Source organism: Scyliorhinus torazame, chromosome 13, assembly GCF_047496885.1.
Source record: "Scyliorhinus torazame isolate Kashiwa2021f chromosome 13, sScyTor2.1, whole genome shotgun sequence".
NCBI classification, from domain to species: Eukaryota; Metazoa; Chordata; class Chondrichthyes; order Carcharhiniformes; family Scyliorhinidae; genus Scyliorhinus; species Scyliorhinus torazame.
The window spans coordinates 81232720-81256834 of record NC_092719.1 but is presented as its reverse complement, the minus strand read 5'-3'; the positions used below and the strand labels follow the sequence as shown (position 1 = coordinate 81256834).

General features: G+C 50.1%; 1 protein-coding gene across 1 annotated transcript; it reads right to left on the bottom strand.

Annotated features, from left to right (window-relative positions):
- Positions 1-822: 822 nt before the first annotated feature.
- Positions 823-22910, bottom strand: socs2 (suppressor of cytokine signaling 2). The gene is made up of 2 exons (XM_072471869.1): positions 22443-22910; positions 823-1592 (listed from the first exon to the last, which is right to left on the bottom strand). Exons 1-2 carry the CDS (start codon positions 22570-22572, stop codon positions 1132-1134), a joined length of 591 nt encoding a protein of 196 aa, XP_072327970.1. The 5' UTR covers positions 22573-22910; the 3' UTR covers positions 823-1131.
- Positions 22911-24115: the final 1205 nt, after the last annotated feature.

Genomic DNA, 24115 nt, shown 5'->3' with positions numbered 1-24115 from the left:
AAACAACCTGCCAAACCCACCCAAAGTTACACTGAGAAGTTTTTGGGTTGAATTGTGCCCATTGTGTCAACAGATATATGGTCTAGCTCTATAAATACTGTGGCTGCAAGAGCAGGTCAGAGACTGACTCACTTCCTGACTCCTCAAAGCCTATCTGCCACCTACAAGGCACAAGTCAGGAGTGTGATGGAATCGCCTGGATAAGTGGAGTGCCAACACACTAAAGAAGCTTGACAACATCCAGGACAAAGCAACCAGCCTGATTGGCATCCCATCCATAAACATTCAATCCGTCCACCACCAATGCAGAGTGACAGCCGTGTGTGCCATCTACAAGAAGCACTGCAGGAACTCACCAAGGCTCCTCAAGCAGCACTTTCCAAACCCACAACCACCACCATCTGGAAGTATAAGGGCAGCAGACACATGGGAACACCATCACCTCTAAAGCATCGGCCATCCTGAATTGGAAATATATCGACCATTCCTTCACTGTTGCTGGGTTAAAATCCTGGAACCCCCCCGCCCCCCATTCCCCCAACAGCACGGTGGGTGTACCTACACCACATGGACCGCAGCGGTTCAAGAAGGCAGCTCACTACCTCCTTCATATGGGATGGACTAGCCAGTGTGCCCGCATCCCATGGACAAATTTTAAAAATGACAAATCTCCCCTGTTAATCGCAAACTACAGGCTGAGATATTGGCAAAGACATCAAATATCGACAACATAAAAGGTTGATGCAAATTTTGTGATGGTCATCGACTGGATATGTAAATTAAAACCAAGTTTAACCAAAATTAAGAAATGTAATTGTGAGATTTTTTAATTGTTTAACATTTATTAACTTAAATGTTCTGAAGCCACGACATCCAAAGAAGTCAACTCCAGGGGTAGCGTTGCTGAACACTCCATCGCTGGAGATCGTTCCCTAAATAGGTTGCTTCAGATTGGCTCCTAATCTCGTCCAAATGGTATTCCCATCAAATCAGTTTCATCACTGAAAGACATGTATATCTCCTCCCTTAACTGGCAGCAGGTTTGACAAGAAAAATAAGCAAATAAATGCTTGGGCAAAGGGAAACCATTTTGAAATTAGTTCCCTCCTGGACTTTCATTTCAAGAGAGTTTTAAATCTGATACTTATATTCCGACAAGTACTTTTTCAGTTTAGTTGGCAACGGCAGTTCTTGTATCTCTCTGGTTGCTTTATGGATGGCGATACGACAGAAGTGTTGCAGAGAAGGAGTTTCAGTGTACAATGGTTTGGTCAACCACAGCTGGATGCCTCTGTTTTGAAGAGACGGACATTGGATGTTCTTTAGCGTCCGACATAAGACCACATAATATTCTACCAGATGCACCACACTCTCGAACTGCTGAAGTTTGGATTTTATGAGGATTATCGAATCCAGTCTGAACTTGCCATCTCGGTATTCAATTCGCAGGTTGGTTGGTCCCAGAACAGTTTTTACAGATATGGTGAGAAAGTAGTCCCGGTGTGAACTGTCTCTTACCAGAAACGTACCTTCCGAGGCTTCTTTTAACTTCTCATTTGCTTCATTTGCCTGAAGAGCTCCCCAATACCATCCTGCAACAAGAGATAGAAAGTGTAAGTGGTATGTTGGTATTCTGCAGCTCCAGTCGTGTGTCAGCTGTAGCTCAGTGTGGTAGTCACCGCTGTTTGTATATAGTACACATACGAGATGTAATATGGTAAGGCTCCTGTACTACAGGTACAGGGGTAGATCCCTGCCTGCTGGCTCCGCCCAGTAGGTGGAGTATAAATGTGCGTGCTCACCGAGCTGCAGCCATTTCGGCAGCAGCTGTAGGAGGCAAAACATCTCTGCGTAATAAAGCCTCGATTACTCACTACTCTCGCCTCATCGTAATTGATAATGGATCAATTTATTACGCAGAGAATTTACAGCGATGGACCTTCACATCAAGCCAGATCGCCTACAGCTGCACCCTCAAGCAGACAACGCCATGTTGGCCTTCGACCACTGGCTAGCTTGCTTTGAAGCCTACATCGGATCAGCCACAGAACCACCCTCAGAGGCACAGAAACTACAGATCCTTTACACATGGTTGAGCTCCGATAAATTTCCTCTTATCCGGGACGCGCCCAACTACACTGAGGCCATGGCGCTTCTGAAAGAGAACTACACACGGCTGATCAACAAACTCTACGCCAGGCACCTCCTGTCCACGCGGCAACAACTCCCCGGTGAGTCATTGGATGATTATGGGCGTGCCCTGCACGCCCTGGCGAGGAACTACGATTGCCAGGCAGTTTCGGCCGTTGAACATTCCAAACTCCTAATCAGGGACGCTTTCGTTACGGGCATAGGGTCAGCGGATATCCGCCAGCGCCTCTTAGAAGGGGGTACGCTCGACCTCGCGGCGATCAAGAAACTCGCGACCTCGCTAACGGTAGCTTCCCGTATTGTACAAGCGGACGCCCCCAACCGCACGGCGACTCCATCCTGGACATCGTGGACCCCACCAGCGACCGCCCCCAGAAAACCCCAAGCCTGCGCCGCGCGGCAGCCAGCCAACCCAAGGGGGCCCAAGCGCTATTTCTGCGGGCAGACAAAGCACCCCCGCCAGCGCTGCGCGGCGCGGAGCGCACTCTGCAAGGTCTGTGGGAGGAAAGGACATTTCCCTGCGGTGTGCCAGGCCCGGTCGATCGCTGCTGTAACCAGCCCCATTGTTCCTGCACCCCCATGTGAGACCCGTGGGCGCCGCCATTTTTGCCCCCGCAACCTGCGTGCGGCCCTTGGGCGCCGCCATCTTCCCCCCCATCAGACTACGTGCGGCCCGTGGGCACCGCCATCTTTTACGCAGCCTACCATGTGCGCCCCGTGGACGCTGCCATCTTCGGCGCCATTTTGGACGGCGCCTCAGGACCCCTGCTCGTCAGGCCACTCATCGCCCGCAACCGCCACCGACCAGCCCGGGGCCCACCAACACCAGCCGCAGCTCACCTCCATCACGCGTGACCAGTCCCGGCCACACAACCTCGCAACTGCGACATCGACGGTGAAAGTCGATGGCCACAAGACACCTTACCTTCTCGCCTCCGGGAGCACGGAGAGCTTCATCCACCCCGATACGGTAAGACGCTGCTCCCTCGCGGTACACCCCATTACCCAACAAATCTCCCTGGCCTCCAGATCCCACTCTGTGGAGATCCGGGGGTACTGCACCGCCACCCTCACTGTCTAGTGGGTAGAGTTCAGCAACTTCCGGCTCTACGTCCTCCCCAACCCCTGCGCTGTCTTGCTACTTGGCCTGGACTTCCAGTGCAACCTCCAAAGTCTAACTCTGAAATTCGGCGGGCCCTTACCAGCCTTTACTGTATGCGGCCTCGCGACCCTTAAGGTCGACCCACCTTCCCTGTTTGCGAACCTCACCCGGATTGCAAACCCGTCGCCACCAGGAGCAGATGGTACAGTGCTCAGGACAGGACCTTCATCAGGTCGGAGGTCCAGCGGATACTGCGGGAAGGCATCATCGAGGCCAGCAACAGCCCCTGGAGAGCCCAAGTGGTAGTTGTAAAGACTGGGGAGAAACACATGATGGTCATTGACTACAGCCAGACCATCAATCGGTACACGCTGCTCGACGCATACCCCCTCCCACGCATATCTGATATGGTCAATCGGATTGCACAGTACCGGGCCTTCTCTACAGTGGACCTGAAATCTGCCTACCACCAGCTCCCCATCCGTAGGGTGGACCGCCAATACACGGTGTTCGAAGCAGACGGCCGCCTTTACCACTTCCTTAGGGTTCCCTTCGGCGTCACTAATGGGGTCTCGGTCTTCCAACGGGAGATGGACCGAATCGTTGACCGGTACGGACTGCGGGCCACCTTCCCGTACCTGGATAACATCACCATCTGCGGCCACGACCAGCAGGACCACGACGCTAACCTTTTCAAATTTTTCCACACCGCCAAACTCCTGAATCTAACGTATAACAAGGAGAAGTGCGTGTCCAGCACCAACCGCTTAGCCATCCTTGGCTATGTTGTGCAAAATGGAGTTCTAGGGCCCGCCTCCGATCGCATGCGTCCCCTCATGGAACTCCCCCTCTCCCTCTGCCCCAAGGCCCTCAAACGATGCCTGTGGTTCTTCTCATACTATGCCCAGTGGGTCCCTAACTATGCGGACAAGGCCCGCCCACTCATTCACGCCACAGTTTTTCCCCTGACAGCCGAGGCTCACCAGGCCTTCAACCGTATCAAGGCCGACATCGTCAAGGCCGCGATGCACGCGGTCGATGAGACCCTCCCCTTTCAAGTTGAGAGCGATGCATCAGACGTCGCTCTAGCCGCCATCCTCAACCAGGCAGGCAGACCCGTGGCATTCTTTTCCCGCACCCTCCACGCCCCTGAAATTCAGCACTCCTCCATCGAAAAGGAGGCCCAAGCCATCATTGAAGCTGTGCGGCATTGGAGGCATTACCTGGCCGACAGGAGATTCACTCTCCTCACTGACCAACGGTCGGTTGCCTTCATGTTCAATAACACACAGCGGGGCAAGATCAAAAGACGATAAAATCTTGAGGTGGAGTATCGAGCTCTCCACCTACAATTACGAGATTTTGTATCGCCCCGGTAAGCTCAACGAGCCCCCCGATGCCCTATCCCGAGGTACATGTGCCAGCGCACAAGTGGACCGACTCCGGGCCCGACACGATGGTCTCTGTCACCCATGGGTCACCCAGTTCTTTCACGTCATAAAGGCCCGCAACCTACCCTACTCCATTGCGGAAGTCAGGGCGGTCACCAAAGACTGCCAGGTCTGCGCGGAGTGCAAACCGCACTTCTATCAGCCAGACCGGGCGCACCTGGTGAAGGCCTCCTGTCCCTTTGAACGCCTCATCATGGACTTCAAAGGGTCCTCCCCTCTGTTGCTAACTTTTGGTTGGTTCAATTTGCTCTGTTTTATAACCTTTGCTCTAGAGTCGCCAGGTATCTTCATGATACCGCCACGAGGTTCAAGTTCAAGTGCTGATCAATAACTCAACACACCAATTAGTAAGATTCAAATCAATACACGTTTATTATACACAGTAAATCACTACTCATGCATAAACCCTACTTTCTAGGCTATTTCTATAACTAACAGTCCTATACTTAGCTTCGGACTGGCCCACCAGGTCAGGGGAACAAATGGCCTTTCGTTCGGGTTCTGAGTCTGCGGGATTCAAAAGCTGGTATGGACTAGTAGCTAGGAGCGCCAATCCCGTAGCGAGCGTTGACTTGAGACTTACTTTCTTGGAGGCAGCAAGACAGGTCACTGTCAAGTGTTGGTTCAAGTTGCTGAGTGATCCTGCCAAAGAAGGATGATTTGAATTTGGGGGCTTTACTTTATAATCCCCAGGGGCTTCCCGCCCTTCGGGGCGGAGCCTGCACCTGGTTTCAAGTAATTGGACTTTGGTTCGATTTCTCCAATACTGGAGCTGTTCCCTGATCGTTGGGCGGTCTTTAAGTGTCCGTTAACCTCTTTTGTGTTGGCTCCTGCTGGCGCTGAGGAGTCTGGCTTGGCTTTGTTTACCTCAAAATGTTTTGATTGTTCCCGGGAATCGCTCATTACTATGTAGATGGCTGCTACATTACTATGCAGATGGCTGCTTGTATCGATGCTGTCTGGGTTTCTGCAGAGTCTAATACACAGTAACTTTGCACCTGCTAGTTTTTGCCTGTGTTGGCTGATTTTCCCTTCAGCCTTTGCGGTTCTCCATTTTAAGTCGGGAAGTGACTAACTCAGGTGGCTACACCTCGTCCGACCGAAACACGTACTTCCTTAACGTGGTCGACGAATACTCCAGATTCCCCTTCGCCATTCCATGCCCTGATATGACGTCTGCCACAGTCATCAAGGCCCTCAATAGCATCTTCACGCTGTTCGGTTTCGCCGCTTACGTCCACAGCGACCGGGGATCCTCCTTTATGAGTGATGAGCTGCGTCAATTCCTGCTCAGCAAGGGCATCGCCTCTAGCAGGACGATCAGCTACAACCCCCGGGGAAACAGGCAGGTGGAGAGGGAGAACGGGACGGTCTGGAAGGCTGTCCTGTTGGCCCTACGGTCTAAACATCTCTAGGTCTCCCGCTGGCAGGAGGTCCTCCCCGACGCCCTCCACTCGACCCGATCACTACTCTGCACTGCGACTAATGAAACCCCCCATGAACATCTCCTTGCCTTCCCTAGGAAGTCCCCCTCCGGGGTTTATCGCTCCCAACGTGGCTGGCAGCCCCAGGACCCGTTCTCCTCAAACACGTGCGGCTCCACAAGGCGGACCCGTTGGTTGAGAGGGTACAGCTACTCCATGCAGTACGCCTACGTGACATATCCCGACGGCCGCCAGGACACAGTCTCCCTCAGGGATCTGGCACCAGCTGGGTCCCCCCCCCCCCCATCTGCCCCGGTGCCACCATCCTCCCCCCAGCGCACCTCACCACAGCCCCCGCTCCAGGACGATCCGTCCTCCCATTGGTCCACCCGGGGATGAAGATGAGGACGACACGTTCCCGGAGTCACCGGCGACCAAGCCGGAACCTGCATCGCCACCGGGACTGCGGCGCTCACAACGGAGGATCAAGGCACCCGAACGGCTGAATTTGTGAACTTTTCCAGAACTGTACACTTTAAAAATGCTCACATACATGTAAATAGTTTTCCACCCCCCCCCCGCTGGACTCTTTTTTAACGGGTGAATGTGGTAGTCACCACTGTTTGTATATAGTACACATACGAGATGTAATACGGTACAGCTCCTGTATTACAGGTACGGGGGTAGATCCCTGCCTGCTGGCTCCGCCCAGTTGGCGGAGTATAAATGTGTGTGCTTACCGAGCTGCAGCCATTTCGGCAGCAGCTGTAGAAGGCAACACATCTCTGCGTAATAAAGCCTCGATTACTCACTACTCTCGCCTCATCGTAATTGATAGTGCATCACTCAGGTAACCTCTGAGTTGGAAGGTTGCAGGTTCCAACTCAGCTCCGCAACACTCCTGAACGACTCTGCCAACCAATGTGCAACTTCCCAACTCCTGCCCCTCCCCCACTCTCAATCTTGGAACGGACCCGAGGGGCTGTTGGCAAAAGGCAAACAGCAGATTATTAAAATGAGGCTCGAGGCAAGCTTCCACCTGTTTATTCTGCCATTAGCTATGTGTCACAAGCGGATAATAATCAACTCTTTACTCTATTGATTCTTGATTATAAGGTCTCCTTTGATATGTGACATGGTTAATACACAAGTTCCCAGTTGGCCATAAGGGGATGTTAAATGGTGTGTGAGGCACAGCTAAATATTGCTCACACTTTCTGACAGATGTGTGTTGCTTCAGGGAATTCTGTGCAGATTTCTATACTTTGGGGAAAGGCAAAATCTTGGGTGCGATTATGATTCATTAAATCCCAACAAATTATTGCTAAAGGTTTTCTTTTTGTCTATCATTGGTGTGGTTATTCTGTAAGAAGCTAAAACATTCTAAATTCCTGAAATGAAATCAATACACAATTTTCCATTTATTTTCCTCCCGTGGCAGTTTATTTCCTTCATTCCATGAAGGCCTTCACTCTTTACTAGGTATAGGTTCCACAAACACCAATTACTCTCTGACATTGTGTCGCCATTGTCTATATATGTGTGTCAATATTGGGGGTAAAAGCCACTTTAGATACAAGCAGTAAACTGGCACTGGCAGCATGGACCCCATTTCACACATCACTCAAATTTCCCTTCCACTGCCATATAACTGCAAGTGTTAGCAAGCATTGTGATCTCAGAGGACATCACAGACAAGCCTGATGTTTTAGCAGTGACCCCCCCCCCCCCCCCCCCCCCGCCCCGCCCTTCCAGCACTGGACCTAGCCATATCAATACTGTGGCTATAAGAGCAGGCACGAGATTTGGAATTCTGCAGAGAGTAACTTTCATGATGACCAGACGTCCCAAAGTGTTTTACAGCCAGTGAGGTATGTTTTTATGAGTAGTTACTGTTGCAGTGTAGGAATTTCAGCAGCTAATTTTTCCAAAGTAAGTTCCCACAAAGAGCAATTTGACAATGACCAGATAATCTGTTATATTTTTTCCAACTAAGGGGCAATTTAGCGTGGCCAATCCTGCACATCTTTTGGGTTCTGGGGGTGAAACCCACGCAAACACGGGAGGAACTTGCAAACTCCACATGGACAGTGACCCAGGGCCGGGATTCGAACCCGTATCCTCAGTGCCGTAGGCAGCAATGCTAACCACTGTGCCACCATGCTGTCCCTATTGAGTGATAAATATAGGCCTGGACACCGAGAACGCTTCTATTCTTCTAAATAGTGCCACTGGATCTTTTATTGGACTTCTACCTCAGCAGACAGATAGAGGTCTGAGTTTAAAGTCTCATCCGAAAGATAGTACCTCCAACAGTGCAGCACTCCCTCAGTACTGCACTGTTAGCTTTGAGTTTTGTGCTCAAGATCTGGAGTGGGACTTGTACCAGAACCATGTGACCCAGAGGCAAGAGAGATATCAGCTGAACCACAGCTGAATGCAAAGAGATGGTGTGATGAATGCAGAAATTTCTCATCTATTGTGTTATATGTATTTGGTGCAGTAAGGGTTAAAAGCCTGGGTTAATGTGTGTATGATGTTACGACACCCTGGGCAACTGCGCAGTCAATTCCAACCCGGCTTGTCTCAGAGTCACAACAAGGTTGTAAGTTTAAACAAAATTACTGTTTATTTATAACAAGAACTATCATGGAAAAATGTGGTAAATACAACTGGTTAACTATCACCTAACTCCCTGACTCCCACTTTAACTTCCCCATCCTCTACCCGCACACACAAGGCAGACAGGCACAGAGGGGGGAAAGGGGGGAAAATAATAAGGATGAAGGTCAAAAGAGAAGAGTTTTTGCTTCAGATGGTGGTTCTTTAGCACGTTTTCTGGTTAAAGGCACTTGTTTACAGTCGGTAATGGTCTTCTTTGTAGAGTCACTCATTCAGGGTCCCCGAAGGTTAGAAAATACAGTACTCAGGCAGCAGGCTTTCTGGAGAAACACCTTGGGCTGGATTCTCCATCGACGGTATGCTCCATTTTGCCGGCAGCCTCGGTTTCCCGATGGCGTGGGGCTGCCTCACAATGGGAAACCCCATTAATCAGCCGGCGTAACAGAGCATCCCGCCGGCGTGGTGAAACAAAAATGTGGCGGGCGGAGAATCCAGCCCCTTATTTCTCATCAAACTGGGCCTTCAGCTCGAGGTTCGCATTCAGGGCTATACCTTTCTATTGAGACACTTTATTTCACATCAAACCTTACTTTCAGCTTGTGGTTTGACTTCGGGGCCGGGATTCGCCCCTACCCAGTGGGGTGGGGGGTCCCGGCGGGATGGAGTGGCGGGAACCACTCTGGTGTCGGACCGCCCCAAAGGTGCGGATTTCTCCGCACCTTTAGGGGCCAAGCCCTCACCTTGAGGGACTAGGCCAGCGCTGGAGTGGTTGGCGCGCCGCCGGCCGGTGGGAATGACCTTTGGCGCCACGCCAGCCGGGTCCGAAAGGACTTCGCCGGCCGGCGGAAGTGCGCGCATGCGCAGGAGCGTCACGGCTGCTGACGTCATCCCCGCGCATGCGCAGGGGGAGGGGGTCCCTTCCGTGTCGGCCTTCGTGAAGGCTGTGGCCGAGGCAGAGGGAAAAGAGTGCCCCCACGGCACAGGCCCGCCCGTGGATCGGTGGGCCCCGATCGTGCCCGGAGCGCGCCCACGCCGCCTGGTCCCGCCGGTAAGAGAGGTGGTTTGATTCTCGCCGGCGGGACTGGCATTCCAGCAGCGGTACTTCGGCCCATCGCAGGCCGGAGAATCGCCAGGGGGGCTCGTCGACCTGCGCGGCGCGATTCCCGCCCCCGCCGAATGTCCGGTGCCGGAGAATTCGGCAACCAGCAGGGGCGGGATTCACGCCAGCCCCCAGCGATTCTCCGACCCGGCGGGGTGTCGGAGACTCCCACGCCAGGGGCGCAATTCTCCCATCGGGAGACTAAGTCCCAACGCCGGAGTGAAAACTGGAGTGTTTCACTCCGGCATCGGAGGCCGTTCCCAGCCCCCTATTCTCCCATCCCCGGTGGGCTACAAGCGGCGCCGCGTCATTTACGCGCGCCGGGCCTTCGCGCCGCGTAAAGTCGGTGCCGCGTAAATGACATCACCCACGCATGCGCGGTTGCCGTCCTCCCCGCGGCCGCACCGCAAGAAGATAGAATCATAGAATCATAGAAGTTTACAGCATGGAAATAGGTCCTTCGGCCCAACCAGTCCATGCCGCCCAGTTTTTACCATTAAGCTAGTCCCAGTTGCCCGCACTTGGCCCATCCGGGATGGCGGATCGATTTTGCGGGGCAGCAGAGGAAAGGAGTTCCTCCTTCAGAGAGGCCGGCCCGCCGATCGGTGGGCACCGATCGCGGGCCAGACCCCTTTTGAGTCCCCCACGGTGCAGGAACCCCCCCTCACCCCCCCCCACAGGCCGCCCCCCCCCCCCCCCCCCAGCATTCCCGCGCTGTTCCCGCCGGCAGCGACCAGGTGTGGATGGCGCCGGCGGGAACCTGTCGTGTTGGGCAGGCCGCTCGGCCCATCTGGGCCGGAGAATCGCCACTCGCCCAATACCAACAGCAAGCGGCGTTTCTCCCAGCGGCCAGCCGTGATTCGCGCCGCGCCAGTTTGGGGGGGTGGGAGAATCGCGTGCGGGCGTCGGGACATTGTGGCGGGACTTGCGCGGCGCCCGGGCGATTCTCCCACCCGGCGTGGGGGGGGGGGGAGAATTCCGCCCCAGGTCTCTGCAGTCTCAAACGAATGGCACACAGACTTGTTGGAGAGAGGCAGCCCTCACAGTGGCCTTCTAAGAGAATTGGATCTTTTTGGAGAGTGTTACATCTCTTCACCAGGCTGCTAGAACCAATACTGAAACCAAACTGGAACCTGGGGACTCTGAACACATTCCAGTGGGATCAGATCCAATCACCACCAGTTACCAGGCAGAGCACAATTTTTTGGGCCAGTTCATTAGCCATCAGCCAAGTCAACCAAACTGAGTCATCGATGATGCCAGACACTCTACAATCACGAGTCTAAATGAGCACAGGTTTCTGCTTGAATTAAAGGCACAAACCATTGCTTCCTTCTGCTTGAATGAAAGAAACAGGCAGCCTTAAAGACACACAGCCATAAATCATCCATGGATCAAAAATGTAACGGCAAAAGCAACAAAAGTGGATATAAGGGAAACACAGAGAGACAGGAAGGACCCTTACAATGACTGCTGCAGTAGTGTTTTTAAAATAATCCGGGTTTGAATGTTTTGGAAACCAGGGGTGCATTGAGGGCATCGTAAAAAGTTTTGGCTAATGGAGTTTTGTTTGAATTAAGGGGGTTCCCTGTGGAGTTAATTAGATTTCAACTTGGTAAGATGATGTAATTAATGGAGAAGCTAAGGTGCTAGGCATTTTGCAAAAAAGCAGTTTTAGTTGAGTTTTGGATTGAGATGTGAGTAGGAATCGAGCATCCACTGTCACTGCAGTTCAGTTAAAGATATGTTTGTAGACAGCTTAGCAGTTTCTTTCAAAGCAGAACAGAATTGATGGTGGCACAACCTGCGGTTAGCACTGCTGCCTCACAGTGCAAGGGACCCAGGTTCAATTCCAACCTCGGGTGACTGTGTGGAGTTTGTGCATTCTCCCCATGTCTGCGTGGGTTTCCTCCGGGTGCTTTGACTATTGGCCAAGTGCTAGTAAATGGGATTAGCTAGGCAGGTCAGGTGTTTTTCATGCATTGATGCAGACTCGATGGGCCGACGGGCCTCTTCTGCGCTGTATTATTCTGTGATTCTGTGCTCCAGTTTCCTCCCACAGTCCAAAGATGTGCAAGTTAAATGGATTGGCCATGATAAATTTCCCCTTAGAGTTCAACAGTTAGGTGGGGTTATGGGGTTACAGGGATAGGGCAGGGTGCTGGCTCAGGTGGGGTGCTCTTTCGGAGGACCGGTGCAGATTCGATGGGCCAAATGGCCTCCTGCACTGTAGGGATTCTATGATTCTTTTTTTTTTTCAAATAAATTTAGAGTACCCAATTCATTATTTCCAATTAAGGGGCAATTTACCATGGCCAATCCACCTACCCTGCCAATGTGGGGGCGAAACCCACACAAACACAGGCAGAATGTGCAAACTCCACACGGACAGTAACCCAGAGCCGGGATTGAACCTGGGACCTCGTCGCTGTGAGGAAGCAGTGCTAACCACTGCACAACTTTGCTGCCCCAGGATTCCATGATTCTAATTGTGTGATTGGAAGGTGAACTGAAAGAAGCTGAGAAATAACTTCTGAAGAAATACAGCCAGTGTTTCTTTTTTAAAATAAATTTAGAGTACCCAATTCATTTTTTCCAATTAAGGGGCAATTTAGCGGGGCCAATCCACCTACCCTGCACATCTTTTGGGTTGTGGGGGCGAAACCCTCGCAAACACGGGGAGAATGTGCAAACTCTGGGACAGTGACCAAGAGCCGGGATCGAACCAGGGACCTCGGTGCTGTGAGGCAGCAACACTAACCACTGCGCCACCATGCTGTCCAGCCAGTGTTTCTGCATGGTTCCGACAGGATTATGGTCTTTCCTTTAATGCAGTGAAAAGATCTCAAAGTAGATTATCAAGACATCTTTGTTCAGCAGATTTTGCTGAGTGCTAACTGTATTTGAAAGTGGATTGGGATATTGTTTAAGGGGTAATTGTAACCTATTTTCTTGTGTTACGTTAAATATATTTTGATATTGAGTTAGTAATAAAGTTTGTTTTAATATACCGGGGGCGGAATTCTCCGACCCCCCGCTGGGTCGGAGAATCGCCAGGGGGCGGCGTGAATCCCGTCCCCGCTGGCTGCCGAATTCTTCGGTGGCAGGTATTTGGCGGGGGCAGGAATCGCGCCGTGCTGGTCGGCGGCCGCTGGCAGCGTCCCTCCCCCACCCTCCCCCGCAATGGGCCGAGTGGCCACCCGTTTTCGGCCGGCTATTAGAGTAGGTACTTACCGGCGGGACCTGGCTGCGCGGGCGGCCTTCAGGGAGGGAGATCTGGCCCCAGGAGGTGCCCCCACGGTGGCCTGGCCCGTGATCGGGGCCCACCGATCCGCGGGCAGGCCTGTGCCGTGGGGGCACTCTATTCCTCCGCGTCGGCTGGTGTAAAAGTCCGCGATGGCCGGCGCGGAGATGAACCCCCCCCCCTGCGCATGCACTGGGATGACGCCAGCACACGCTGGCGCTCCCGCACATGCGCCAACTCGCGCCGGCCGGCGGAGGCCCTTCCGTGCCGGCCAGTGGGCGCAAACCACTCCGGCGCCAGCCTCGCCCCTGAAGGTGCGGAGGATTCTGCACCTCGGGCAGCCCGACGCCGGATTTGCCCGCCCCACCAGTTCGCAGAGAATCCCGTCCCAGATCACTGCTTTTTGTGAAATCAGGCCTGGAGCAAGGTAACCTTTCCTCACAGTCTTACAAAATTAAAATAAAATATTGGGTTTTCTGTCCAGTATCCTAGTCACTGTTGGGGTCTGATCTGGGATTGTAATAATGGGGCAAATCACAGCTTCAGGTAGATGACCTGATTTATTCTCATTCCATCAATTTTATGCCTAACAAAGGAGACAAGATTTAATTTCTGACCCAACATATGAGGTAACATTCCACCTATGAACTGGATGGCTATTAACTCTCTGCTGGGAATACAATCACATTCCAATTTTTAATTTTACGGACAGATGAACCTCAGTATTTTACAATGTATGTTGCTTAGCATTCATCTATTCCACGCTTCAGTGGCTGTTTTGGGTCAAAATGATGTCCATGCCATGCTGGACACTATTTTGATAAGGTGCTTAAGATGCACAATGGATGCATGGCCCGAGATTCTCCGACCCGGCACGCCGGGGCCTGGCGTGAATCCCGCCCCCGCCGGTTGCCGAATTCTCCGGCACCGGAGATTCGGCGGGGCCGGGAATCGCGCCGCGCCGGTTGGCGGGACCCCCCTCCCCCCGGATAGGCCGAAGTCCCGCTGCTAGGATGCCTGTTCCGCCGGCGTGGATTAAACCACCTCTCTTACCGGCGGGACAAGGCGGTGCGGGCGGGCTCCGGGGTCCTGGGGGGGGGCACGGGGCGATCTGGCCCCGGGGGGTGGCCCCACGGTGGCCTGGCCCGCGATCAGGGCCCACCGATCTGCGGGCGGGCCTGTGCCGTGGGGGCACTCTTTTCCTTCCGCCTTCGCCATGGTCTCCACCATGGCGGAGGCGGAAGAGACTCCCTCCACTGCGGATGCGCGGGGATGCCGTGAGCGGCTGCTAACGCTCCCGCACATGCGCCGCCCGGCAATGTCATTTCCGCGCCAGCTGGCGGGGCACCAAAGGCCTTTTCTGCCAGCTGGCGGGGCGGAAATCAGTCCGGCGCGGGCCTAGCCCCTCAACGTTAGGGCCCGGCCCCACCAGATGCGGAGGATTCCGCACCTTTGGGGCGGCGCGATGCCCGACTGATTTGCGCCGTTTTTGGCGCCGGTCGGCGGACATCGCGCCAATACCGGAGAATTTTGCCCATGATCCCAAAACATGGAGGGTAGGCAAATCATGCGTCAGTCATGTGATGCTGATTTCAAATGAGCGGCACCATTTCCAAACTCTGCAGTCCTATTAGTATCCTCACTACTCACACAGCTGAACATGCATCAGCCACAGGGATTATTCCTATTTACAGTGGCGCTTTGTAAAGGGCAGCATGGTAGCACAGTGGGTAGCACTTTTGCTTCACAGCGCCAGGATACCATGTTCGATTCCCGGCTTGGGTCACTGTCTATCTGTGCAGAGTTTGCACGTTCTCCCTGTGTCTGCGTGGGTTTCCCCCAGGTTCTCCGGTTTCCTCCCACATGTCCCGAAAGACGTGCTATTAGGTGAATTGGACATTCTGAATTCTCCCTCTGTGCACCCAAACAGGCGTCGGAATGTGGCGACTAGGGGCTTTTCACAGTAACTTCATTGCAGTGTTAATGTAAGCCTATTTGTGACAATAAAGATTATTATTAAAGGTATCATTAATTACTTTTGGGTTAGTTGCTGATTGATTTTTACAGACTATTACTTGAGTTGTTGAAGTTTTGGGAGCTTTGTACTGTTATTTAAAGTTACTGAAGTTTTCAGCTAGAGGAGTTGCACATGGCGAATGCCTTAGTTCTGACTTCAAGGATTCTGCTCAGACCGCTTACTGTCCATCATGAATGCTGTAGTTACCATCCCCCTTTAGCCTGCAGTGTGACAAGGAGATTCACCTGAGGAAGGAGCAGCGCTCCGAAAGCTAGTGACATCGAAACAAACCTGTTGGACTTTAACCTGGTGTTGTAAGACTTCGTACAGGGAGATTGAGCAGAGGTGATGAAAAGGAGGACAACCCCAGCACTGAAAGCCATGGCTGGATTTTATGGCTGTCAGCCAAATACTTGCCTGAAGTTGGGGCTACGGCCCCCCCGAGAGCTGTCAGTCAATCAGAGAAACAGCAGATCTTCAGTCCCAGCAGTGCCACCGGGAGCAGGAACTCTTGGGATAGCACTCTCAAAAAGTCAACTAAATGAGCCACAGAGCTTCTTCATGGGCTATACGTTTCTGTGACTCCAAATTATTTTCTGTGATGCAATTTGATTCAACGTGCAACACTTAAGGACTGAAATGTATGCGCAGCATTTAATGAGTCTACAAGATTAATGAACACAAAGGTAATCCACTGACTTGAAAGCCTGCTCCTCACTTATTTGCCACTTTTTCAATGAGTTTGTTGTGCACTTTTTCAAATAAATTTACCAGAGTACCCATTTTTATTTCCCAATTAAGGGGCAATTTAGCATGGCCAATCCACCTAACCTGCACATCTTTGGGTTGGGGGAGTGAAACCCACACAGACACGGGGAGGATGTGCAAACGCCACGCAGTCAGTGACCCGGGGCCGGGATCGAACCTGGGTCCTCAACGCCATAGGCAGCAGTGCTAACCACTGTGCCATCCCTAATTGTATACTGTTCTAGGACAGTGTTTTTCAAACTTTATTCCCCAAGGACCCATTTTTACCAACCAGCTGACTGTCATGACCCATGCCAGCCGACCTTCAAAATCCATGCCAGCCAACTTTCGTGACCTACGCCGCCCAAATTTCGTGACCCACCATTTTCACTTGCCTTTAATGCGACAGGTGAGCCTGCTTAGTCCTCACGATCTCACTTGCTTTGTTACTCAATGTTACATTTCAGTATGGGTTGTTCATCAGAGGTCCTGGAGCTCGCACCACCACTGCTTTGCCCTGCTGTGGATTCTCCTGAGTCTCACTCTCCAGCAGGTTTAGTTGTGAGATCCTGGCCTGTTTGTGTCTCTGCCCTCTCTTTCTTATTATACAACGGTCCATTTTAAATTTTGCCCTCATGTTGCTTGTTTGCTGCTGACAAAATGGAGGAATGCCAATCGCACCCAGAGCACGTGATGTCAGTGTTCGAGGTGTGTCACCTACTCTCTGCCTCGCTTCAGGCAAGAAGACTGAATTTAATTTTTTTTTTAATCTCCTGCGTCAGCGCGCTGACATCAGGAGGGGGCAGTGTTTCTCTCTGGGCTCCGGGCCTACGCACTGATAAGTGGGCACGCAGGCGCAGCGCGCCTGCATTCTGAAAGCCGGTCGCGGCCATCATTTTTAAAAGCCGGCTGCTGCGGCCATTGAGCATTAATTCCTGCAATCGGGAACGCCTTGTTGGATGGCTCCACGACCCTCCCGTCACCCGCGGGTGACCCCGACTTTGCAAATGACTGTTCTCGGGTACAGCACAGAAATGTTATTGTCAACCATAGTGACCTTGTGACAAATGAGGAGGAGGAACTCTGATGCTATCCCTAGATTTAAAAAAACACATAAGTGAAGTAGACTGATAAATAAAAATCTGAGCTGCAATGCTGGCAAAATGCAGCCTTTGCTAAAATATTCCCAATATATTAGAACTATTGGCTGTTACAAAATCTTGAATAGAAAACAAATGAATAGATATTTTCATCTTCTTGTTGGACTAATGAGGTCTTTTGAGTTCACAAGCATTTTGTTTGGGAAAAGAAAGAATGCACACAATAATAATGCTGTATTTTTATTGTCTGCGGTACATTTGACAAACAACTATTTGCGAAAACATTTAACTCAACTTTTTTCTCCTGTGTTCAAGGACGAAATAAAACATTTTTTTCCTATTATTCTTTGTCTTGGTGCACTTTTGAAGGAATGTTTTTCATGATTTTGATGTTCATCTGTTGTGGGTTGAACCATTGTCCTGGTCTCTTTAGAAAACCTTTTGTATATAATTCAGATGGTTCAAGATTGCGGTAACTGTTTATCTCTGTATAGTGAAATCGCAATGAGTCAAACGCGGATGACACTAAATTCCAGTCTAACAAAGTTGTCAACCAATCCTGCTGGCAAAATTGCAAATCTCATAGGATAGGGATTCCCAAACTGGGCTCTGTGGAAGCCAAAGCTTCCCAATGTTCCGTGGCAGGGCAGGATGATTCCATTTGCCCAATCAGAGGCTGGCTTCTCCAATGAGTGACTGTGAGAGCGATGTGAGTGAGTGAGTGTGAGAGAGAGGTGAGCGTGAATGAGTGTGAGAGAGAGATGAGAGTGTGTGAGTGAATGTGAGAAATATAAGACATAGGGGCAGAATTAGACCATTTGGCCCATCGAGTCTGCTCCGCCATTCAATCATGGCTGATATTTTTCTCATCCCCATTCTCCTGCCTTCTCCCCATAACCCCTGATCCCTTTACTAAGCAAGAACCTATCTATCTCTGTCTTAAAGAAACTCAGTGATTTGGTCTCCACAGCCTTCTGTAGCAAAGAGTTCCACAGATTCACCACCCTCTGGCTGAAGAAATTCCTCCTCATCTCTGTTTTAAAGGATCGTCCCATCAGTCTGAGGATGTGCCCCCGGGTTCTACTTTCTCCTATTAGTGGAAACATTCTATCCATGTCCACTGTATCTAGGCCTCTCGGTGAGTGTAAGAGAGATGACAGTGAGTGTGAGAGGTGAGAGGGATGAGTGTGAATTTGAGAGATGTGAGTTAGTGAGAGAGATGAGAGTGAGTGAGATATGAGTGAGAGTGAGAGTGAGTGAGGTGAGAGTTGAGTGTGAGAGATGAGAGTGAGAGAGATGAGAATGAGTGAGTGTGAGAGTGAGAGAGCTGAGAATGAGTGAGTGTGAGAGGTGAGAGTGAATGTGTGAGATGAGTGAATGTGAGAGAGATGAATGAATGTGAGACATGAGAGAGAGAGATATGAGTGAGTGTGAGAGATGAGGGTGAGTGTGTGTGAGAGAGGTGAGAGTGTGTGATATGAGTGAGTGTGTTTGAGATGAACATGAACGAGTGTGTGAGAGAGATGAATTTGTGTGTCTGTGTCCGATATGAGAATCCAGCAGAACTCCTCCCATTTGAACCACAGGAGCAGCATTAATAATGACAAACGGTAAGAACTAATTAGGTTTTTTAATGAGTACTTTTTAATTGTAATAAATGTATAAATATAAGAAATAGAAAGAACTAATACAAACTTAAGTTTGTATGTTGGTATCTATTGTGCAAAAACAATCATTTTTTTGTGGTTTGGTGCTTCAGCGCAACAAGAGTGTTTCACAGGGTTTCCTCCCGTACTGTGCTAGAAAAGGTTGGGTAACCCTGCATTAAATTGATGCCCATGATAGGCTGAAATTCCAGCTGGTAACTCCACATTAACGGACCTTATTTTAGCTTATCATATGACCACACTAACTAATCAGAACAGAGAGTTAGAGCACATGAGATTCCAAAACATAGTCCGCTGTGCAAGTCAACATCGAGGTCTCCCTGTGAAAGGACATGCAAAGACTGTCAGCGGGTTTCTCCATTCCTGAGACTAAGTGTTGATGCCGAGCAGGATTTGTGGACTTCCACGACAGCAAAACTGGACCGATTCAGCGACAGGTAAGGGGCTAGCACCAGCGCCACCTGGGACACAATCGATTCCAATGACAAACAGTGCGGGATTCGCCGGGTCCGTGATTGACACTTGGGAGGCTGACAAGCTGCGGCCGCATGCACACACTTCACTCGCCACACCCACCAACCCAGCTAACAACATGGCACTGGCTGTGCTGGAGTGTGCCCATCCACTGATGGGTCAGCTGGGGCCAGAGGGCACCTAGTGGGGTGGCCTAAGGGGGCACCCATATGACCTGTGGCCCTAAGTTCAGAGTGGGCATTCAGCGGCGCTTGCAGCTGCATGGCTGCCCTGCAGGCCGAGGCAATGGTGTTCTGTGACCATTAATTAGAACTACAGGTGGTGTCTTTAGATTCAGGGCAATGTTGGGATGATAACTGGACAGTTGGTAGCTTGGTGCTGCTGCTGTGACTTTCCAGGAGTCTTTTGAAAATGCCAATATGAGACTCTGTACCAGTGCTGACCATTGTAATGGGGCAAAGGGAAAGATTGGGAGCTATGTTTGACCAGTTTAGTATCTTAACAATGCATGAGAAATTCCCCAGGTCCTGTTCCATCCATGAGTAGATCGGCAGAATGGGATTGCTGGCCATTGGTATCCATGTATACCTACATCTTCCCAGGACTCGAGGGCATCAGCATGTTCAGCAGGGGCATATCATGCCTATAAGGGCATACCACCATTGCTTACCCCAATCCACTGACAGGAACGGGGTGCGGTGCACTGCTAGGCTATTAATCTTAATTCATGTTCAACAAAATGTAGAACACATTGAATTCTGAAGCAAGCAGGAAAGATTTATTACCTTGTGTTTGATTGAGAGCTAGAAAATGTAAACATTTTAATTGCTGACATCAACAAGTGAGTAAGAGAGAGAGGAAGGAGCAGATAGGAAGATTGGCCCAGACATTTTGACCACATGCCAGTCAGGGATGGGGTCATTGACACATTTCACAGATATCCATGCCACAGTCCTGTCGGGACATCAGACCAGCTCCTTGTTGCTCCACAGTGGGGGAGTCAGTCTGATGAAGATCATCGCCCAGTGATATCTTGTTGCTGGTTCCCCCATGGTCGGTCTCACACTGCGCTGCATAATCCATACATTGATCCTTGGGGTCCAGATATCATTCTTATAAATCTATGCGACACTCTCTTCAAAGCCAGTCTATCCTTTCTAAGGTGTGGTGCCCAGAACCGCTCACAATACTCCAGTTGTGATCTAACCAGGGTTTTGTATTGCTGAAGCACAACTGCTATTCCCTTGCATTCCAGTCCTGTCGAAATAAAGAATTTCTACAGCCTTTCTGATTATTTCCTGCTCCAGTTCATCAGATTTATTTTTATTCTTTCCTGGGATGTGGATGTCACAAGCAAGGCCAGCATTTGCTGCCCATCTCATAATAGCCTTTTAATGAGCTATGTACTTGGACACCCAAGGGTCATTTGATCTCCACTGCCTCAGGCTTTTGAACATGTGGGCACATGGGAACAGGAGTAGACCATTCAGCCCCTCGAGCCTATTCCCGCCATTCAATGAGATCATGGCTGGCCTGTGACCTAGCTTCATATACCTGTCTTTGGCCATATCCCTTAATACCATTGCTTGACAAAATTTATATATCTCAGATTTAAATTTAACAACTGACCTAGCATCAATTGCAGTTTGTGGGAGAGAATTCCAAACTTCGACCACCCTTTGTGTGTAGAAATTGTTCCTAACATCTCTCCTGAATGCTCTGGTCTTAATTTTTAGACTATATCCCCCGAGTTCTAGAATCTCCAACCAGTAGAAACAGTTCATCTTTATCTACCCTGTCTTTCCCTGTTAATACCTTGAAGGCTTTAATCAGATCATCCCTTAACCATCTAAATTCTAGAGAAAACAGGCCTCATTTCTATAATCTCTCCTCATAACTAGACCCCTGAAGTCCAGTATTATTGTTCCATCATTTTCAGGTCCAACGTCGACTCGTCTACATTGAAGTGATTTGCTACAGTTTTGTCCATTCATTCCAATGTCCAGCTCCATCTCCCGCCTTCTCTCTGCTTTTCATCTCGCTCTTTTAGCAACTTCAAAAGCTGGAGTCGAAGGTTAACTGTTTCTCTGCAGACGCCTGGCACACTCTGCTTGTATTTCAGATTTCCAGCATCTGCAGTATTTTGCTTTTATACTGTTGTAACAATAAAACAGCCGGTTCCAGAAACAAACCTTGGGTTTCACCTCTATGTTTAACGTGGTGAAGAGGTGAGGGGATTTCTGATGCAACTTTGTGGCTGCATTAAGAAAACCAACAGACTGACTTTACAAGCCACAGAAACTGACATATCCCTGAATTGTGTCCGCGTACTGTACTTCCCTAACAAAGGGATTCTTCCAAGGAAATGGTTAAAAGAGGTCCATTCTTTTTTTAAAAAGGAAATATTGACGCATCTGAAGTCAGTGGTGAGGAATATATCTGCTGCATACACAGTTTGAAGTTCTTGGCTGCTATCACAACTGGGGAAAATAAAATATTCCGTCCAGCTCTGCTTTCCCCCTATCAGATGGATCTCCCTAAAGCAAAATATCTACTTATTCATAACGAGAATAATAGAAACTGACAACACAGGGGAGTAATTCGCATCTGCAGCTGCTCCCTGAGCTACCTAGGCGCCCAGTCTCCTCTTCTCAATGTTTTCCTGCCCAGTATTTATCCAAGTTTCTTCAGAAGCTGTTTCCAACCACTTCCAGGGAACTTTTATTTATTGTTTTAAAAAGGGTAATCGCAGGCACTGTTGCCTTCGGGACTATTTAATGTCCATCGTATGTATTTTTAAGTGGATTCAAAATGATTTTGACGGGAAAACGATTGACCCAAATTCCTTCATAGACCAGGCACGGGGCCTCGTTGTTTAAGCAGTCTGCAACTTTTCAACATCTTGTTTAATGTTATATGGGAAAATATCAAAGCAACGTTTAAAACCACACATTTGACTAAACCCAAGTGGGAAGGTCTTAGATGGTAAAATGTGAAAGAGACTTTCCAACACAAGCCACTTTTCAGCATTCCTCCCCGGTAAAATTTGGGGGATTTCACGAACATGTGTTTTTTTTTAGTTTGTAGCACAGGTCACATTTGAATGGCGCACCTTGTTGTGGCCAGCAGTAATCGACGGTGAAAATAAATATCTGTTCAGTAAAACTCCACAAAAAATTGTTACATAATTTATTCACAGGCGAATTAAAAGTGCCAACTATTGTTGTATGTCTTTTCTTAAAAGAAGGCGATGGGGTGGATCCTACATTAAAATGGCTGAGGCTAAATTGGCGTTAGAGACCCAAACTCCAGATATAGACGAGAGAGAGAGAGCTGCACATTACCTGTACTCCGAAGATCCGCCATAGCATTGGAAATGCGGTCCTGCTCTTCATCCACAGTCCCCGAGTGTGCGCCGGCTCCCTGCTCAGCCTGCATTGAGTCCACATTATCTGTTGCCTCCTGGTAAGTCATTTGGGTCGAGATTCCAGAGGAGCGGTTTCCCCACAGTCACTGTAAAGGGACACCGATCGACAAAACCTCCACTGACCCCACTCTCCCTTCCCTACATGACCAGCAATGTCCCGCTGGGAGCCACAATTATTCTGTTAGGAGACATTGAGCGAGTTAAACATGCCCTTCCAGATCTACAAAAAGGAGAGAGAGAGAGTCTGAGAGTGGATCTCCTGATCTGTGATCACATTCGGGGCAATGTTGATGTTCATTCCAGGGGGGAGGGGGGGACCACAACTTGCCGGGTGCCACCGCCCGACATTCCTCCAACTCGTCAGTTTCACAAAATGAGGAATTCGTCCCGGATCGTCACGATCCTGCTGGAGAAATGACAGGATCTTTACAAATGGAGGCGGAGTGAGGGAATTTGCCTAAATGCGAGTGACTCAGTGGCCAGGTGTGATTGTGAATAAAGTGATTGTGAGTGTGACAGCGACTGTGTGAGAGTGACTGAGTGAGATTAAGTGTGAGTGAGACTGGGTGACAGCCTAAGATTGAGTATGAAATTGTGAGATGAGTGAGATTGTAAGTGTTTTAGTGAAAGTGTGTGTGAGATTGTTTGAGTTGGTGAAAGTGAATTAGTGAGTGAGTTGGTGAAAGTGAGTTAGTGAGAGTGAGTGTGAAGTTATGCGAGTTGGTGAGAGTGAGTTGGTGAGTGAGTTAGTAAGAGTTAGTGAGTGTGATAGTGGGTTAGAGTGAGTGTTAGGGTGTGTTGGTGAGTGTGAGTCGGTGAGTGTATGTGAGTGACATTGAGTGCAAAAGCTTGAGATTGATTTCTGAAGGCCATTTTATAATGTTCTTTCCTCTATTCCCTCCCCACAATTCGAATAGAAAACAATCGCATTCCTGTGCATTTATTGACTCATGCTAAAATACAATATCTAAATCAAACAAGACATATAAATAAGGCCGTGGTGTTAATGGGCATGTCCAATCATATACCTGTGCTGCATCCACCTTTAAATGCACGTCTGCTGTTAGGAGAGATGACGTGAAGCTTCTTGTTACTGTGACCAGGGTCGCGAACTCAATCGGAATGGGCGCTTCTGTTTTACACTAGGGCCCAACCAGTACAGTGTTCTAGGCCCCAACCAGTGCAGTGTTCTAGGACCCAACCAGTAGTGTTCTAGGACCCAACCAGTACAGTGTTCTAGGCCCCAACCAGTGCAGTGTTCTGGGACCCAACCAGTAGCGTTCTAGGACCCAATCAGTACAGTGTTCTTGGACCCAACCAGTACAGTGTTCTAGGACCCAACCAGTACAGTGTTCTAGGACCCAACCAGTACAGTGTTCTAGGACCCAACCAGTACAGTGTTCTAGGACCCAACCAGTACAGTGTTCTAGGACCCAACCAGTACAGTGTTCTAGGACCCAACCAGTACAGTGTTCTGGGACCCAACCAGTACAGTGTTCTGTAAGGGCGGAAAAAGAGCAGCGGGTGGCATAGAGGGCAGGGCAGAGACTGACATAACAGTGGCTGCTAGAGAGAGGGGGCAGAGGCTGG